The sequence below is a fragment of the Mercurialis annua genome, linkage group LG3 (genome assembly GCF_937616625.2).
Source record: "Mercurialis annua linkage group LG3, ddMerAnnu1.2, whole genome shotgun sequence".
In the NCBI taxonomy this organism is placed as follows: domain Eukaryota; kingdom Viridiplantae; phylum Streptophyta; class Magnoliopsida; order Malpighiales; family Euphorbiaceae; genus Mercurialis; species Mercurialis annua.
Genome location: NC_065572.1, coordinates 72,408,122 through 72,428,618, shown reverse-complemented (window position 1 = coordinate 72,428,618; position 20,497 = coordinate 72,408,122). Strand labels below are relative to the sequence as shown.

Here is a 20,497-nt window from a genome sequence, read left to right as displayed (position 1 = left end):
AGTGCATTTAGTCTTTTTTAGAATAGAAACAATTACGATAACATAAGTCTCCTTTCTGTAGTTTCAGAACTCTAAATAAGGGTACTTTTGTTTTTTATCGATCGAAAAACTCTCCCTCATTCACTCATTCAACCCTCTTCACGAGTTTGTACAATCGTTCCATATAAAAAGCTCACTCTATTATATTAAAAAAAATAAGTAACAATTAAAAGATTCTCTATTACAAATGCGCATTAGCTTGATGTGAAAATAACATGACGCAATGGTTGTATGGAATAAACACTCATCTAGAGGGGTGAAAAGAGCAGTTGTAAGAAGCAGAAAAACCATCAAAAAGACGAGTCCATGCACTAGATGTTTATGAGAAACGAATAGTTTATCCACAATTCTTTACCATTATGCACAAATTACTGGAAAAGCCATCTTCAAAGTTGGAGAGATTTTTAGATAAACTCAGTTTACCACATCATCCGTGAACTAGCCTATTACATTATGACTCGTTATTAAAATAGTGGCATTATCGTAATTTTGTTTATTACTTATTTACACTTTTAAATAAAAATATTACGATAGTGTCATTATTTTAATGACGTGTCATAATATGATAGATTTAGTTCACGAATGACGTGATGAACTGAATCTACCTAAAAATTTCTCTCACAGTTGAGTCAACTGAGCCTCTCTTCGGTAGAATTAGAAATCTGAATCAAAGAGACATAATCTTCTCAATTCCAAATGATTAGGCAAATTATGGCAATTCTTTTGAATAATAAATTGGATAATTATTATTTTTATTTTTATTATTAATTAAAACTATATTATCATTAACATAACACATTACGAGCCACACTCTTAAGCAATGAAGTATTATAAAAGATAAGCATGAGCAGATATGCATTTTGTGCCCATACTCTATATTACAGCTTTCATATTGATGTTTTGTGCAAGCATAAATTTCCAGCAAGAGAGCCATACGAGAGAAGAAAACATGAGCAGCAACTATAATACATAAGCCATGGAAAATAAATGGTTACATGAGCAGCGGCTTAACCTAAAATGCCCCCAAAACCTAGCTGCAATGCCTACAAATATTTCTTGATGTACATTGCATAATTACACTAAACACTAATTTATATTCAGAGAGCCACAAGCCACTGCAAGATGATGCCGCAACTAATCGATATATCTATTAATTATATGCTGAGGGCCGGGGTCTTGGAGACATGTAAAAAGAATTACTAAGATCAATTGGATCGTGCACAAATCTGTTCCATCTGTCAAATACAATACGCCCACCTCGGCCAATTCTTCCGTGGAATCTGTAAGAGGCATTGGATGCTCCATTCTTTAATGAAGAATCTACAGGCGGTACAATTCCTGCAGCCGCCAACTTTTCTGGAACAAGAGCCTTTGTAAATAACAGAACTGGTTCAAGAGGATCCTGCATGTATAAAAAAACATAAGAATCAATAATAAAACTGATATTATAAGACAAAGTTACATGGATCCACTTGAGAAGATCATGGAATTTAACCCAAACTATTAAAACCAAAATATGAAAATTGATATACCATGCGAGACATAAATTAATGTCCACCAATTAACTTGGAACATTTTATAGCAATTAACTATTTTGAGAAAAGATATGAAATCGAAATATTGTTTCACATACCATTTTATTAAGCCATCCACATGAGGCTTGTCGCCGTCTGAATTCTAGCATGCTTCCCGTAGGTACTGTAAGGATGGAGTCTGCAAAAGGAGGATTTTGAACTGCGGCGGGTCGGATACGCGGACGACTGTTTGCCAAGTCATCTGAATCTACAAATTCATCTTCACTAGAAGCAAACTTGGAAGTGATAGGTGGGAATCCAGGAAGAACCAAGCTTTCATCAAGAAGCTCAGTTTCATGCTGAGAATAAGTCATAAATTAACAAATTTCAAACAAGATAAAATCAAATCAAATTATCCAATCCATGTAGAAATAACTACTAAAAGACAACTTGATTTATTTGATTTTCTTGTAGCATTTGATGGTTTCACTTTTTCTTTGTATCTTTGCAACTTGACAATTTCAGTTGGTTGAAACTATCCACATCAATAAATAAATTTGCACCATCATATCCAATTTACTCTAAAGGTAATATCACAAACTACATATGATTGGCTTCCCAGTCAACTCGACAGTTTACAGTACACCATTTTCACATTTAGAGCTACTCACATAGATGAAGGACTAATTAACATGAAGAAAATCCTCAAAAAAAAACATGAAGAGAAAGATTTTAGGAACCTAAACCTTATTAAATAATGAAAGGGGAGAAAAGATGACAATAATAATAACTGAATAGTTTATGGAGAAATAACTCATTTGTTTAGCCATCAAATGTCGACAGATTTTTTTTTCTTACAGGAAGTCAGGAAGGACTTAGTTGAGGAAGAGAAAGGACCAAACAAAAAGAAACACTTTTCTTTTTCACCTTTTAAATTCAATAGATTTTCTCAGACTACACAACCCTTTGCCTCATGCTAATATTGCCGTTAATATTATTGCTACATCTTGCATATACGATTCATTGCATAAGAAATAGATATTAAACATATAAAAAAAACAATTTAAGTATCTTTCATAATTCAATTAAAATAAAATGAGAAGGCATGGGAATATTTCTTGACAGCTATTATGGAATGCATAGATAAAGGTAGAGGGAAAGCCAGGTAGCAAATGGAATAGATTTCTTCCAAAGTTGTTGAGCTAATAAATTTGTGACGGAAACAAAAAAACAACAGTACCTTTTCCTTTCTAAAACTTGAATTTGACTTCTCGGGAAATAGGGGTGCAAATAAGCTTACTTTCTAGAAGAAAATATGGTAATTTTTTTTGTATTTGTTTTTAATCTTCTCAAAGACTAGAAGACGTCATTGAAAAAGTTTAAATGTCTTTTCATGCTTATAGTTCCCTTTTCTCTCTCATTCAAACATGAAAAGTACCTACTCTCTTGTTTGCTAAAAGAGGAAAGAAAAAAATATTGTTCTTATCCACTTCTTTCTTATCTGTCTCCTTTGAGACTCCTACCCATGTATCCATGTATAGTCATTGAAACAAAAATACTTATAAATCATGCCTTTGTTTTTTGATAAATGGATCTAAAAGTTATTGGACAAGGAAAGAATAATAGATCAGATGGCTTAACAAACATACCTTATATTTCATTTGGATCCTTTGGAGACTTACTTCATTCTCCATTGCCTCTCTCTTTTTCTCCTCACGCTGCATGCATAGTGATGTTCAGGCAATTATGTTTCTCCTAACTATAACAATTACCTGAACGTAAAAACATTCATTAAATTTAATCGGACGAGCACCTTAATCAGAGCTTCAAGTATTGTCTTGGCTTGGTCAAGGTTACGCCTGACCTGAAAATAGTCAAATCCCCCCCAAAAAAAAATCAAAATACAAATTCAATTGACAGATACAAATAGTAACCTATTTCATCTAATTTAGTTGATTACAAATTCATAAAGCCAACTGGGACTAATTCTTAATTAAATGAGCATCGACCACCAATGGGCTAACCGCTAAAGAGAGAATCAATAAATCAGCTAGACCAACAATAATCTTTTCCCTCTCCAGCTTAACATTTCAGATATCCAATAAGTTCATCAAGACAAGTTCCAGACACATTTCTTTAATGCACGAAACAAAATGGTATGTGTTGTCATTCAAAGTGTTAATTAAGAAAAATATTCAAAGCTGGAAATATACAAATTAAAAGAAGACTCAACAAGAAATACAAAGCAAAATAGTTATTGCTGATTTCAAATTTCACAAAATGTTTCTTATGGGAGAAAAAGAAAAGAACTATAATTTTTTTAATTTTCCTTGTTTGGATGATAAAAAAGATACGAAAATAAATGAAACAAAAAGGACTGAAACTACTGAATTTTCTTTTAAACGTAAAAAATATGTTTCTTGCTGACTTGCAACAATATTCCATGTTTATTTGAAAGTATTCATGTTTCATTAAGAAAATGTCAGAATCAACATAGTAACACTGAAACAAAAGACAAGGAAAAAAATACACTCCATTTATCCATTTGGCTTTTGAACTAAATGATCCAGATAACAAAATGTAAAGAAAAAATATTAGTGCTGACCTGGCGAAGCTTTTCAAATGACTGCACATTATTTTCCCTTCTTTGCATCTGTAGAAGAGAAGGCTTAGGACTTGAGACACATAAGTAAACAAACTTATGCAGGATTTGCGAAATGTGTGTATCTAACCATCAAAATTTGTCCAAATATGTTTTATATAAAATATATCAGCTTACCCTTCTTGTATGTAGTCTGTGAGCTTTCTCCCTCGGTCTGAAGACATTGTAAGGATTGGTATCATTTCCTGGAGGAGGAGGCTGTGACCAAAAGCATAAAGTGAGAGATTACATACACGTGACTGCAAAGAAAGGGATAAATATTGAAACTTAATGCTTGAAACCCAGCAGCACCACGTAAATTTTTCCAAATAAAATATTAAGGGATCAAGGTGCAAAATTGTAAGGTGAAATCAGATCACCAGAAACAGAAGACTGATTTGGCTTAGATCATTCCAGCACATAAACCAAGGGAGCTAAGCAAAATTTCTATATATTAGCAGAGAAAGCCACATGAAGTGAACTTAGAGAAGAAACTAAAAAATTTATAAAAACTCGGATCACTTATACAAGTCGCTAATCTTACTTGGACTTGGACATAAGCATCTGGTGTAGGTATCTATCCAAGTAATTGAAATATAAATATGTACACTTTAGGCTAACGGGACTAAGCAATATAGGTCCTAAAAATTGAATAGAAGTAGACAAACATTTTACAGGTGAGTATTACTAGGACATACTATGCAATATCACAAAGTTAAGATACTTTTACACAAGAAATATAGATCTGTAAATAATACTCCCTCCATCCCACTTAAGAAGTTCCATTTGCTTTTACATACAAATTAAGAAAACATTTATTATCTGTCTTTTCATGTTTTTTCATGTTTTGCCCCTATTAATAATAGTTGAATTTTTCAAAGAGTTCTTTTAAGATGACTAAAAGAAGGGTAAAATAGGGTATTCAATGGAAAAACATTCCAAAAATAGTAGTGGGACTTTTTAAATGGGACATCCCAAAATGGAATATAGGAATTCTTAAACGGGACGGAGGGAGTAGATAAGAGTATCTAAGACTTCATTTGTTTATTAGAATAAATATCCTGCATTTTTTGTTTATTGGAGCATATAAGGAAATCGGTTCATATAAAACATTTTATTAGCCAAAGAGAAAACTATGCTATTCTCAGATAAGAATAATTTCCAATTTGCTAGACAGGAAATCATCTTTAGAGTTTTAAAAACTGACAAAAGGGAAAAAAAACATAAACATGATGCCACTAGAATCTATCATTCTTCATACAGGTCTGAACATGAAATTCCTCATTCAAACAAAACTTATTTTCATGATTGATTCCAGGTGATGAAACAATAATTGTGGACTTTACTGTTACAATCAAAATAGCAAAACTCATACCATGTTCTTCATGCTTACAAAACAAATGAAAAAAAATTCAGAAGATCAAAGAAAATTAGGAGAAAATTAAAAAACGGAACACGAGAGGAAAGGAGATAAAACGAGACCAAAGTGATGAAACTAACCTGCAATCGTCGCAAAATAGGCTTCTGCCATCTTTCACGCTGGACAAAACAGAAGAAAAGAAGGCATTGATAAAGCATTCTTTAGGTTTATTTACAAGAGAGCAAGCACACAATTTTATGTAATTAAATAGAAAAATACAAAATCTGAAAGAAGAAAGAATCAACAAGTAGCTGTGCACACACACAATGACATATAAATTGCAGGTACAAGTTCAGGTGCATCTATATAATAGAAGTTTCACTAGCATGTGCACAAAATGACAAATATGTTTATTAATTAAATATAGCATGGACCAATAACAAGATTTACTTATTCAATTATGTAATAGCATTTTGAAATATTAAGGCATACATACACTTCATGCATGTCACCCCGATAAGCAGGTTTGAATCAACAAGCCCAAAGCTACAGTGTATATTTTCATAAAAGAGAAAGGTTGCATCAGATAAATAGTTTACAAGCTCAACAATAAAACAAAAATCCGGTTCACGATAGTGTCCTTTCTCTGCAAATCGTTAAAACAACCTTTCTCAATCTAAAAAGTACCTAGTCACTCCAAGACTCATAAATGCCAACAAGTCAAGGTTCTCCTACTGTGCCATTGCTCTTGTCAAACTAGGTAGAACTTTTTTATTCAATTTTCCAAATGATTTAACTTTATTTTATTGGACATCTGCAAGCTAAATTACACAGTATGCAAGAGAAACCTCGTATTGAACATAACTCCATCGTTACACCTCTTCCATTATCTTGTAAAGTGTCAAAATTCACTTTTGTTCCTATGATTCTATGAATCTAACAACAACATGAATATGTAAGCTTGAAAAACAAAAATTTGGTATAGAAGTGCAAAACTAAAGTGATACTGAATCTGGCATTACGCCACATAGTTTGTAAATAAAACATGTATTCTATACCTTATTCTTCCAATAATCATAAACAGACTGGAAAACTGCATGTCGAATGGACTGAATTTGAGCTTGCATGGCCTGCAATTGGAAAAGAAAATAATTCAAGTAGGACTCGCCATCAATGAAAGAAAGTATATAGATCAATGTTCCAAAACAAATGCAATCATCACGAGTAACGCATTATTTAATAAACTACCATTATTAGCAGCGTATCAAAAATGAAGTTCGTGATTTGTTTCTGCTATTTATACTTTTCTGAGTTTTTGTAGGTTTATAAAAGCTATCTCTTGGATAGCATGTTTCTATGAAAGGAGACTATGCCTAATTAGAGAAAGCTTCATAAAAAATAATTATAGAATCTAAAAAGCTCACAAAAATCCTTGATCAATACTCGCAAAAATGGAGACTCTGAACTTTGTAACAGCATCACAGCACGTTATCAATGCTCACAAAATATTAAGCCAAAATTTACTTTTCCATCGTGTAAGCCCACATATGGCGTGTATACATGCAGAGTGCCTGGAACAAATACTTCCCCTACTTGTTATATCTAGATGCTTATCACTCCAAATGAGAACTTCAAAAAATTCCAAATTTCTTTTCATAGAAAAACCTAAAATTAGAACATTCAAATTGCCGATTGGAAGGAACGTTTCGAGTATGGACTCAATAAAAGCAGGAGGTGACCTCAGTTGCAGCATCAAATTGTAGAAGCACGGGAATTGGTGAACCAAGAGTAGGAGTTATAACCCCTGCCCTTTCCCGAGCTTTATGATCCAAAACTTCCAGCTTGAAAATAAGAGTTTCGAACCTAGAAAAGCAAGAAAATAGGTATAAAACTAGGAACTCTCAAAGCTTCAAAAGAGTAAGGAAGTAAATTAAACTGGTCAAACATTCAGGCGCATATATACCTTTCAGGCAAAAGTATCTCCCTTTCATCATTGAACTCTTCCAGCCAATCCTCATCCTCATTGTCAATATCATACTCAACAAATTCCCCAATCTCAGCTCGAGCTGCAAACAAGTAACACAATAGAGTTGAACAAATAGAAATCGAAATGAGGTAATTTAGTAAGAGAAACACGACAGACCTCCCCTAGCGCGAAGATAGGAAGTCGGCTGAGAGAACGTGCGGGAATAATCTCTTTCATAAGTATCAACAATAACAAACTGAGGCGTAGGAATTTCCGGAGCTAATTTCTTAGTAGGAACATGCTGCACCTGAAAACAGTAACTAACTAAGAAAACAATTCAACCTAATACTTTCCGGTGCGGAAATAAAAACAATACATAAATAGATAAAAAGTAGAGCTACTTACTTCAGTGTCAACGTCAGCAGCAGCAAGGCGTAGGAGCTGAGAGTTACGAGTGAAAGAAGAGGAAGTGTTAGGCTCATCGTCTTCGAAATCCTTAACGGATTTTACAATCGGAAGTTTTTTATGAATGTCGAGAGGACGCGGCCTGAATGAAAGTCTGCTCATTATTCCTTATCATGCGTCTCTCCGGCAATCTCATTACATCTAATATCATACACGCACAGTGTCTGCATAACAATAACAATAATTATAAAAACACACAAAATTGAATTTGTATCAAAATAGCCAATGCAATTGAATAATTAACTAATTGAATGATCTTACGAAGTCTAGGGATTCAATGTACAGTAGAATCAAGGTCTGTTGTGTTGTTGTGGTTGTTCGTCGTCTCGACTAGGGTTTAGAGATAGATATCTTCTTCTTCTTCTAGCGGGAGGGAACGGAGACTGTGTGAGTTAGGGTTCGTGAAGCTAGAAACAGATCCCCAAAGGAAAAAATTAAAGAGGGAGAAGATGTACGAGACAATGGATTAGATGTCTCTCGCTCGCGCTGGTTGCGAAAACAATTTTGTTCCCTCGGTTTTGTTTAGTTCACTTGGTTCGAATTCGAAAGAAAGAACACTGGGTCGTTGGGCCAATAAGATGGGTCTAGCGTTTTGAACTCATGGCCCGTATGTTTTTGGGCTTATAAAGAATGAACATCGAAACTATTGTGGGCTGTGATTAGGCTTTTAGATTGCAAGAAGGCTTCCAAGTTTTCAGAAATGGATTCGATAGAAGTCAACGATTTTACATGTCAAAAAATGTTCATTTTGCCCCTGAATTTTGGCATAAAAGATTAATCAAGGCCAAGTTTATGGTTTAAAAAAACACTATGAAGTAGGTATTTAAACTCGTGTTACTGATTTAAGTGACGTGTTAAAAAATAATTGAAATATTATATATAAATTGGAGCTGATGTGACAGAATATTATTGGCCAATTTGAAAATGAAGAGTCAAACAATTCAAAATGTCAAAATTCCAAGTGTTTTTTCTAAGATCATGAATTTGATTTATTGATATTTTGTGTCAAATTCAAAATGTAAAATGAACCTTTATTGTTTTAAATATTGATTGTATCCAAAAGTGTATCAAAATGCAGTAAAATATATGGGTTAAACTTAAAATTGGCATGATTTATTTTGGAGAAAATAAAATAGTTGCATTTCTTTGGCCGTGTGAAATACCAATTGTACTTTTGCTCTCTCCGGTTTTTTCCCCATAGTTACCACAAGTCTATAAGAAGTAAAGTAAAGTTGGTCAAACATAAAGGCAGTGATAAAAATGTCTCTCATTGATGAATCTTTTCATCATATGTGCATAGAAACAGAGAATTTAGAACCGAACCGAACAGGTTTGACTGGTTTAACCGTGAATTGACGGACAATCCGGTTTGGTTCCTTTTAAAACCAAAAATGTGGTTCAACCGGTTGTTGTATGAGTCAAAATGCTATTGAACCGCTTGAGCCGGCAAAATCGCAGGTGTTCATAAATTTGATTACCATTTATATATTTTACTTTTTAAAACTACAACAGTTCATATATAAGATGTGATAATCTTTTTATTAGGAAAAAAGTATTTTATGTATCCGTATTTTTAACCAAAAATAATAAATATATCTTTAAAGAAAATTAGGATCCGTCAACTTTTTTAATTTGTGATAAATATAACAAATTCTCATTTTAAACTTATTTTCAATATTTGTTTCTATAGTTATTGATTAATTTGATTACATGAACAATTATTTTATACGACTTATCTAGATAGGAAGGGTTATATGAGTTTAAAATGAGAATTATGTGTTCAAAAATATGTTTAAATTGATAATTGCATATATTTGTTTTATAAAAAAATATTTCCATTTAAATGGTTCAACCAATTTATTAATTGGTTGAACTGTAAATTAGTGGTGGTTCAAATGTTAGAAGAAAATGCATGTAAGAATTAGGCATTTTATAGGGTCTTCTCTATTACCCTACATCTTCTATTTTGGCCATCATCAATAATAGTTTTGAACCATAAATATTCACATTATTTGTTTATACACATTCATGCATGTCAAGACAACAGTACTGCCTTAAACCCTACCCTTAAAAGAAGACTCTGTGTCTAGCTTACCTCCTAGACGCTCCTTTCTATTGTCGTTTTGTTACTGAAGAAGAAGCAAAACCAGCACATGTACCCCAATAGATAATATGTAATATATAGTATATAATATAATTTGTACGGTGTGCATAACTTAATTTATACGTATTTATGGTAAAAAGAAACTATAGGTTATGGTCGTATACATAATCATATGCTGCTATTTCCAAAAATATAATATTGTTGTGAGTTGGACCACTTCTAATTTGAAATATTATTTAATATTGTTTTTTTCATTATCTATTTTCTGAGATATTGAATAGAGTCTCCATTTTAGAGTTAGTGAAGCAGTCAGGTCTCAGGAATATTTTGAAGAGGAATCTGCCAAGTTTTGCGCAAAACTGAATCTGAAGATGACCTCACCATTTAATTTAATTAATTATAATAAAGAATATTGATTTTTAATTGTTGTATCAGGTGTACTTCTTTATGATTTCATCTCGTGAAACAATTAAACAATTGGCTTCAAATAGTTAAAATTATCTAACCGTTAACTTACAATCCGTTGAGTTCTCCAAAAATATTTGAATATCTAGATAAGAAAATTTACAGTAATTAAATAAATACCAAATTGATTTTCTATCAGTAAAATAGTTTCAGTAATTGAGCTATAATTATCACTTATCACCTTTCGTTTTTTTTTTCATTTCATATAGCGGGATAATTTCTTTAACATACATTTTGGCTAACCCGTTGTCCATAAACAAAATCAATAATATTATATAATATATTATAAATATGTAGAGATATAATAATTAAATTTACAAATCATTGGTTAACATAATCAATATGAAAAAAAAATTACAATAAAAATTATTTCAACCCTTTCACTTTGTACAAAAGGTAAAAAAAAGTTTAAATTTGTAGTTTTGAACAAATTTGCACCACAACTTATCAATTCTAGATCGCTTTACAATTTTGATCAACAATACTAACATGAAATATGATGTAAACTATAAACTGACTAAAAATGATTAAATTGTGATTTTTTTGTGTGGCAAATTGTCAGTTTAATCTTTGAATTTGAAACTAGAAGTCAAATTACACACTCTCAGCTATTTTTATCAATTAAGGACAACACATTATATTTAGTCAATTCAAAATTAGGCCATTCTGATTTTCAAAATTGTTTATATTATACTAATTTTATCCTTTAATGACCTAAAATATAGAATATTATTTTTAATTGACCCAAATGTCTGAGACTGAATTATTTAAACTCGAGTTGCTTATAAAAACTGGATTGACATTTTAGTTAAAAGTTTTAGTTGAAGTCTCGTGGGGCATATTAATTAAGAAAGACTTTGTCATCAACATCATACATTATAGAAACAGTGCCATAAATTAATTTCAATAAAGAAAGAGACCAAGGGGTTCAAAATTATTCACAAAATAAGGTAAAAAAATACCCAACAAAGAAAATTGAGAAAGCAAGCAAAGGCACCAAATCAATAGGTTAAAGAGTTAGCCATAACAGCCCAAACATCATTAAATGTAGATGGTCAACCATATCATATAGATTTCATAATTTCATAATTACATGTGGCTAGTTCAATTTTTTTTTCTTCCTTTTTTGAATTCTCCCGCTTTAACACTCAATTTTTATATATTGTTCTTAGGGTGTAATTCAATTTTGATTGAAAGACTATATTCTTGTCACCACCTCTGTTTTCTATGTCAATTATATACCTTAAATTTGGACTACCCTTTTTTTTGTTTAACACATTAATGATTGTTGGTGTTGAAAAAACAAAATGAGCGGAGATAAATAAAGAAAAATAAATTATACTAGTATTCTTCACTATTTTCATGTTTGGATAAAGGAAAAGATATAGAGATATACTTATTTTTTCTATAGTGATGTCTTATCAAGTACTATCTTATCTATACTGCAGAAAAAAATATTATGATATAATTTTTTTTATTAAATTAGAAATATCTAATTAAATATCCGTCTTTTAACTATTTTAAATTACTACTCCCTCCGTCCCATTTAAGAAGGGACATATTCTATTTTTATTTGGCTCACTTAATAAGGCCATATCGTTTTTTGTGCCAATTTATATGAATTTTCCTTTTTACCCCCTTTTCTCTTTGCATAATTAATGACTATTAGTCTATACACAAAATACAATACTATCATAAATAGGGGTAAAATAAGAAAACACTATAATAGTTAATGTTTTCTTAATATATGTGAAAAAGTCATTTGTCCCTTCTTAAACGGGACGGATGGAGTATTTTCTATCAAAAACTGAAAAAATTGTGTATATTGTAAAATTAGTTATTTTAATTTTTTAGATTATCGATTTATTATTAAGGTGTCTCGATATTTTTATTTATGCTAACTTATATCCGTATTTTATACACTTTCATTATATATGAATATTATTATAATTATAATTGAAATAAATTATTTAATAAAATTATCAGTATATTATAAAATAGTGTTTTATTAGTTAGTAGTAAATTTGAATTATAACTTAATTTGTTTACAATTGTTATAAGAATTGGATTAGTTTTGATTTTAAGATAATATTTTCTTTTCATTAATAAATAGCAGTAGAAATAGTTATGCTAAATATATAATTTCACCTATGAACTCCACTCAATTATATTAAATTACCTTTCAACTTCTATTTCGTTTAGTTTTATCTCTCAACTTCTATTATTTTTTCTTAAAAAAAAAGTTCTATTATTTTTACTAATTTAACCCTTCTTGCACTCTAGATTATAAATGCTTGTATTAGCTCATGTTGAGTTCTAAATGTTAAGGGATGAAAACATAAGTTATATAGGCTAAATAGATGAATAGAAGTTAAGAGGTGAAATTATAAAAGTTGTACTTGAGGAATCGGCGAAAAGTAGAAGTTAAGAGGTGAAACTAAACAAAATAAAAGTCGAGAGGTAATGTAGTGTATATATATTGATAATTAAAGAAAAGCGAGTGAGATTCGAACACGAAACTTCTTACAAAGATGTTAGTGGCTATAACCACTACGCTACGACATCACTAGTATGAATTACATATTATAAAAATATTATTCATTTAACTATTTTAAATTAATATTTTATTCTTCTGATGTGATGATATTTTATGGATCATAAAATTCATCAATTATGTATGTGTTGACACAATATTTTAATACATCTTTTTTCGCCCTAAAAAAATGTGCGTGTTGACACATTAGATGGCATGCCAATGTAGCATAGAAATATTAGATTAAATAATATAATTTTTTTCCAAGTCTTTAATAATTATACTTTAATATTACTTAATTTGTAAACAAAGAGAAAGGGAAAATAAATTACATTGCCCATAATCGAAAGGAAAATGGTAAATATAAAATTGAGGGCCACAATGGAACCTTTTAGCAAATTCAAAATATATCATAATTAAACGGAAGAACAACCATATCTAAGCTAATATCTATAAATTATTATATAAACTCTCCTTCTCCTACACTGACAGTGCCATAACTCAGTAGCTAGGTTTCAAATATATAAAAGAATCTTTGCAGTGATGGCCCCTCTATGCTGGTTTATTTCCACTTTCTACCCTACTCTTTTCTGTTTGCTTATTAAATTCAATTCCATGAGTTACATAGACAAGCAGACCAAACTATGTGGCGCTTCTTCATATATGGCAGAATGGCAATGCAATTTTGTTCAATTTAAAGAATGATTGATCTCATCAGTCCAATGTATAATTAATTCGTTTCCATTATCACATAAATAATAGTAATATTTCTGATTGAAGTTTGCTTTATTAATTTATGAATTAATGTGTATGTATGGCCAAGTTTTGGCTCTTGTAATCATTACGCATGAAACTATGTTTGTTCTTCTATTGGTAAATAGTTCTTGAGAGCTTACATATGTATATATTTTCAAAAGTTTAAATTGATTTTAGTTGAAATTAAAATTGATTTTGACCGTTTTAAGCAAAAGATACATCTTTGGTGTCATAACTTTTTTGAATCTACTATTTCTGTATCCAAACTTTAACTTGTTTTATGTTAATATTTCATTTTTTAAAAAATGTTGGCTTAATATATGATTTAACCCCTGAATTTGCATATTTAATCTTTCATCTTCTTGTTTAGCCTATTGAAAGTGTTTTTAACCGTTCTTGGTCTAAGAGACAAAAACTAATCTTATTTTACTTTATTCCTTTTTCATATCAATAAAAAAATGATAAGCGTACGTAACGGTATATTTGTATACTTCAATTAATGACAAACTATATCATCATACTTAAAACTTATTTATTGCCTTATTAGCAATCAAAAACAATTAAACATATCTACTTGATATATTTTTAGAAAAAAACCCAGCAATTAACAAAATAAAAATTAAACACAAAATAGCATATTATAAAATAATTCAAATATTATAGTTATAATTGGTTCGAATTTTAGAAGTAATTTACACTATAAAATATATTAATGGTTTAGATAAAGATTTTATAAATTAGAAAAAGGAAAAAGAAGAGGAAAAGCAAATCTAATATCTTTAAACACGTAATATTCTTGTTTTGGCGTTGATAGGTTGTCGTATTAGAGGTTATGGTGTAGAAGTAGCAACTTTTAAGTAATTGGCATCTTGAGTTAACGTTTGCATATGCAGAGTAGCAGAAGTGGTCTCGAACCCATGCAAAAGATTTACTTTATTTGTTGAACTATTTGGGAGCTTTTACGAGCTCAAACTTCCATGAAAATCATCAACCATATCTTCGCTAAAAGTTGACATAATTGGTTATGCTTTCACTTTTAATGCCCAAGTTTAGAACTATATTTTCTTTAAATTACCCTTTACTTTTTTTTCCCAATACATCCACAAACACCAAAGATAGATTACAGGTAGCATGAATAACAATCAAAAAATTGTTGCAAAATGGTAGATATTTTAACAAATATTCCAATCAAAGTTTATAGATTTAATTTCCACAAAAAATCATCAATGTAATTTCGCGTGTTTTTGGTATTTAATATGATCTTTTAATTTTGACATACAAATATGAACTTTTAAAATTTTGCAATAATAATACTGACACCATTTTGGATGTAAAACAACGCCGTTTTAAATGTAAAGCGGAATCGTTTTGGATATTAAACGGCACCGTTTGAATGAAAAAACGCAAACATAATATATAATTGTAAAATTAGAAAGTTCATGTTAAATATGTCGAAACAAAAAGTTCATGTTAAATACTAAAAACACGTGAAAGTTAATGATTATTAATGCATTTAAGCCTTAAAAATGCTACTTCCAAATCAATTTAAAACAGTCACTAGATTTACATTCCAAGCCATAACTTTACTAACATATAATTTTATTAATTGTACGAGTAAGAATTGACGAGACATATATTAATTGTGGATTTAAATTATATTAAAGTTAAAGCATTAGAGATTCTAGATAGTCTACATATGTTATTTATGGATTAATACTATTATTTTATAGTGATGTATCTTAAAATACTTAGTTCAATACATGAATGATGTATTGAATTAAATTTATTAAAAGAAGTTCAATAAATAAATAAAAAATAAAAATAATGCAATAAATCTATACTATATATAAAAGTACGGATTGGGGGGCATGCAAATTTACTGAATAATCCTTTTCAGTTTACTACTAAATAAAAGTTTTATAGTCATTAACTAATTAGTTATTTAATTAATCACTATTGTAATCAAAGTTCTAATTAGAAAAGTTAGCTAAATTATCTCCAATTTAATTTTTAATATGTAAAAAATAACTAAATTGTCTCCAAATTAGTAGGAATACTTATCTTTTAGTTTGATTGAACTACAAAATTAAAATACTGTATTTGGTCAATATATTATTATTTAAATTTCTATTTTATTATTTTTAAAGATATTATTAATAAAATTAAATTAATTATTTAATTATGGTTATTATAAAACCAAAATAAAAATAAATTTAATATGGAAATAAATTTAATAATCGAATATATTATATTTACTTTTACAAAAATTGTTAACTAATTTAATATTAACTATAAATAAAAAATTGATATAATTATAATAAATTTACTAATATATTTATTGAGGAGTTACGTTACAAGTCACGTGCATAGCACGTAATGCGAAACTAGTTATTAAAAAAAAGAGAATATGAATGCAACAATGAGTAAAAAGTAAAAGCCGTAATTAAAGTATAGGTCCGTTAATATGTAGGAAACAAGTTACTCCCTCCGTCCCGTTTAAAAAGGGACAAATGACTTTTTCACATATATTAAGAAAGCATTAACTACTATAGTATTTTCTTATTTTACCCTATTTATGATAGTGTTGTATTTTGTGTATAGATTAATAATCATTAATTATGTAAAGAGAAAAAGGGTTAAAAAAAAGAAAATTCATATAAATTGGCACAAAAAACACGATATGGTCTTTTTAAATGGGACAAATAAAAATGGGATATGTCCCTTCTTAAATGGGACGGAGGGAGTATATCTTATTTCCTTCACATCTCAAACAAAAAGATTAAGAAAATAAAATATAATCAAGAAAAATAAACTTTCATTACATTACTATACAACAATATACACAACAAAATAAAAAGAGAACTAATGGATTCCTCTGTCAAATGTTGTCTTTTAAGAGCCAATAAGAAAGTGACTAATGTCAGAGTCAAAACTCCACATATCTCCACGTGTACACCACAATCTCTCCTTTAACTTTCAACCCCAACAAATAGCATCTCATCACGTGACCGGTGACCGGTGACTCACCCCACCCATGTGACCCTTCTGCTCTCTGTCTCACTCTTTTACCAAAAAACAAAACGTCATGACGTTTTCAAACCCCCCCATGAAAAATTACCGCCGTTTCATGTATCAAACTGTCCAGCAAATCCTTCTCTAACTCCGTTACAATCCCCTCCGCTTCTTCACTAAACGCCGTCTCATTTTGAAAATTTGACTGCGGCGTCATCATGTCTTTATCTATTAACGCATCAATGTCTTCAAGAACTCGACAGTCCGTACATGGAAAGCTTCTAACTTTGGAACACAATATATCAACTAAATCAGACCCATGAACAGTACTTAAACAAAATCTAACTCCTAACCAAGGTTTTAAGTTCATGTAAGGTTTTAAGAACTCAACTAAAATTTCATTGGCTAGGTGAAACAGTAACTTTCTGTTACACCGGTGACTGAGTTGGATGTAGTTGGTAAAAGCAGGAGTAAAATATTCAAGATAGTAAAAAATCGAAGGGTCTAATGGATGAGAAGGTGAAAACCACCCAGTAAAAGACACTGGGGAATCTTTGTCTACGCCTGTACGTTTTAGTATTCTGCTGATGTACTCGTGTTCTTCTTTTGCTGCTCCGGTGGCTGCAGAAACGGCACCGTTTGACGTGTCGTTAATGCTGCTGACTCGGGCATTGAGTGTACTACTAGTTGTAGGAGGAGTCTGTTTTTGTTGTTTGTACGATGAGTCATGGCTCGAACAACTAGATAACTGTGAGATGCGTTTCGATTCTTGAGAACTGTTTGGAGCCTGTAATAAAACCAAACCATGTCATATTTTCTACGAATTACACTAAATGTAAGTTTGTTTTACTTCAAATGTAAGCAAGGAATAAAATTAATCAAGAACAGTGAAAATGTACCTTAAATAGGATTAAATAATAAAGAAAAAGAAAAGGACATACCGGTTTTTGAGGGATTTTGGTAGCTCGCGGAGTAGGATCTTTCTTGACAGGAAGGAGAAGTGTAGGGACGGTAATGTTGAGAATTTCATTTGACAACGGAGTTGTTTTCTTGAATTTTTTGTCAGGAATGTTTGCTTTTGTTACTGTTGCTTGACGCACAAATGCTTCTTCTTGCTTATTGTTTCGGATAATATCCGAAGTTTGCGGAGGTTTTCTGATCAGTCTTGGTGGTGGACGGAATCTCTCTTCCGCAACTTTCTTGCATTTCTTGACGTGTATTTGAAGTTGATGTTGCTGAACTGCTTGTTCTTGAATCTTCAGCTTTGTGGGCGGTTTAGTAATCTTTGGTGAGATTACATTAACCTCCGAAGAATTTGTTTTCGTTAAAGATTGAGAAATATTAATCAGGTCCTTCTTGGATTGTACCGGTTTAATATTTCTTGGCTCCAAGAATTTGAGTCTTGGTGAACAAGAAGCTGAAGCCACCATTGCGTTCTTGCTTGAATCATCATGGCCAACTTTGCTCAATATTTTCTTGGTTTTCAATTGGTTAACAAGCTCATGATGATCTCTACTGCTTCTCACTGTGTTCGTAATATCCAAACCAACTTTTCTGCTCACACTTTCTTTTACTTGCTTCACAATCTGCCGAGCGTAATGGCCGGGGCTTCGATTCTCGTCTTCATAAGTTTTGAGCTCTCTTCTTTTCAAATTTGAGAGACTCAACTCTTCGGCTGGGCTCGTGTTTTCTTTATTGATTTGAAGTGACAACCGGTGCTCAACGTCTGATCGTCTCGCCGACGATATTCTTGGCGTCTCCGGCAAAGAACGTGTACCTGAAGAATTATCACCGGGTAGTTTGCTTCTGCGTTTAGAATAATGAGACTTCCGCTGAGGATTTTGTGTGTCGATAAGAGTTGATGAGTTAGAGACTGGAGAATAGGTTTGGTCAGGAAGAAGATCAAGACCCATGAGCCTAGCTACTAAGGTTGGAGTCTTGGTGCTTGGTGAAGAGCTGATTTCTGATGAAGTATCATTTGTTTTGATTTGAATAGCCATCTGGGTATTTTCAAAAAATTAAAATAAATTATAAATAACAACATTATCATTATTGTTATTATTATCATTATTGTTGTCATGATGACTGACTTTACAAAAACAAAAGAATCTTTAGAAAGAACAAATTTTAAAAGAAATGTTGGAAACCCAAAAAGATGAGCTTAACTAATTAAATTATTTAAAAGAAATAAATAAACACATACTGGGATATTTAACAAGCTTTGATGTTCTTCTTGTATGGTAGATGAAGATGGAAGTTCAAGTTCTTGATCTAACTCCAAGCTATTTCTTGGTGCTTCATAACCTGACTTGCAAGAAAGCAAAAAATGGCAGAAAATTATGAATTATTCAAAACTTTTTTTCAAGAAAATTAAACAGACTAAAGAAGAAGAAAAAAAAAACCTTTGGAGATAATTAATGGAGGGTCATCAAGAAGTAAAGTGTCAAGATTTAAAGAAGGGAGGTGCTTGGGTTGTGAAGGAATTTGAAAGTTATGGAAATCAAATAAGTGAAAGACAGAACACATGCAACCAGGCGAAGTTGTTGCATTTTCTTTATCTACGGATGAGTCTGTATTTCCTCTTCTTTTGGAGGATTTGCCACCGACCCAGCCCATATTGTAAGAATTAAAATAGGGCTGTTGGTATGAGAAATTGCAGGGTTTATAGTAAGAAGAAGAAGAATGAGAGTGTGTCGTTGTAGGAGAAAAGCTTGTTATAAAAAGAACTGCACAAAATTTAAAAAGAATCCGGATCTATGAAGCATAAATCGGATGAGACCGTTTTGTGGGTGGGTGGGTTTCATATATTAATAAATAAATATTTTTTTTATATAATATTATATCTACACTTCCATCTAATAGAAAAATATAAATTTCAAATGGAACTCAATTTTTTTAAACTAATAAAAATTCCTATCTACTTCTATCTATTTTGACACTTCATTTAATCAATGGATCGTGCTTTGAAAATATTTTGGACACGTAATGTTTCAAACTCGAAATTTCATTTTTACACGTAAAAAAAAAATCTTAAAACAACACTATTTTACAATATCGGTCTCCAATTATTCCGTTTTTCCGTATCCGTATCTGCGTTAGATTTTAATTTAAAAATGGGAAGAGAGTAGGAGTCACACTCACTCCCAAGTTAGAGCAGAAGAGGTGTGTTGCATTGCATCTTTCATTGGGAATTGAGACTGCGAAAAGGAAAATCCATAAAGATGACGATATGACAACGCTCCCCTGTCTGTTTAATACGAGGTCGTTTATTAGGGATCTGCTCTGCACGTTTTCATTCTCCTCTCCTCTTTCCATTTCTTTCACTACTGCTTGTTTATACCAGACATTTCATTTTCCATGAAATCTACCCCTTTTGTGTAAAAAATACTTTATATTCTATACTCTCATCATTCAACAAACAAAATGAAAAATAAATTCACGTACAGCTTAACATTAAAAAAAAACAGTAATTTTATGTCAGTTTTATACTCTATTTTGATGTATTTATAAATTTAGTACATATATAAAAATGTGAACAAAAAAGTTTATAATAATACTCCCTCCGGTCCATAATATTTGTCGCATTTGAGAAATTTTTTTGGTCCAGAATATTTGTCATGTTATAATATCAAGAGAGCATTA

The 20,497-nt window shown here is 31.0% G+C and overlaps 2 protein-coding genes across 2 annotated transcripts; both read right to left on the bottom strand.

Annotated features, from left to right (window-relative positions):
- Positions 1-979: 979 nt before the first annotated feature.
- On the bottom strand, positions 980-8,503 carry LOC126673908 (uncharacterized). The gene is made up of 13 exons (XM_050368225.2): positions 8,247-8,503; positions 7,926-8,149; positions 7,698-7,827; positions 7,518-7,620; positions 7,294-7,417; positions 6,613-6,684; positions 5,695-5,733; positions 4,333-4,413; positions 4,159-4,206; positions 3,367-3,417; positions 3,203-3,271; positions 1,673-1,912; positions 980-1,441 (listed from the first exon to the last, which is right to left on the bottom strand). Exons 2-13 carry the CDS (start codon positions 8,085-8,087, stop codon positions 1,190-1,192), a joined length of 1,371 nt encoding a protein of 456 aa, XP_050224182.1. The 5' UTR covers positions 8,088-8,149; positions 8,247-8,503; the 3' UTR covers positions 980-1,189.
- An 8,135-nt stretch (positions 8,504-16,638) lies between these two features.
- On the bottom strand, positions 16,639-19,601 carry LOC126670969 (uncharacterized). Its single transcript, XM_050364638.2, has 4 exons — positions 19,258-19,601; positions 19,059-19,159; positions 17,797-18,855; positions 16,639-17,642 (listed from the first exon to the last, which is right to left on the bottom strand). Exons 1-4 carry the CDS (start codon positions 19,469-19,471, stop codon positions 16,938-16,940), a joined length of 2,079 nt encoding a protein of 692 aa, XP_050220595.1. The 5' UTR covers positions 19,472-19,601; the 3' UTR covers positions 16,639-16,937.
- Positions 19,602-20,497: the final 896 nt, after the last annotated feature.

Bases quoted from the DNA above. Each gene is read 5' to 3' on its own strand.
- LOC126673908 (XM_050368225.2), bottom strand. From the start codon at position 8,087: ATGAGCAGACTTTCATTCAGGCCGCGTCCTCTCGACATTCATAAAAAA. The intron at 3,272-3,366 runs GTGCTCGTCCGA...CTATGCATGCAG, and splicing joins TACTTGAAGCTCTGATTAAG to CGTGAGGAGAAAAAGAGAGA. The intron at 1,442-1,672 runs GTATGTGAAACA...TTATACATGCAG, and splicing joins GTGGATGGCTTAATAAAATG to GATCCTCTTGAACCAGTTCT.
- LOC126670969 (XM_050364638.2), bottom strand. From the start codon at position 19,471: ATGGGCTGGGTCGGTGGCAAATCCTCCAAAAGAAGAGGAAATACAGAC. The intron at 18,856-19,058 runs GTATGTGTTTAT...GAAAATACCCAG, and splicing joins AAAGCTTGTTAAATATCCCA to ATGGCTATTCAAATCAAAAC. The intron at 17,643-17,796 runs GTATGTCCTTTT...GTTTTATTACAG, and splicing joins CCAAAATCCCTCAAAAACCG to GCTCCAAACAGTTCTCAAGA.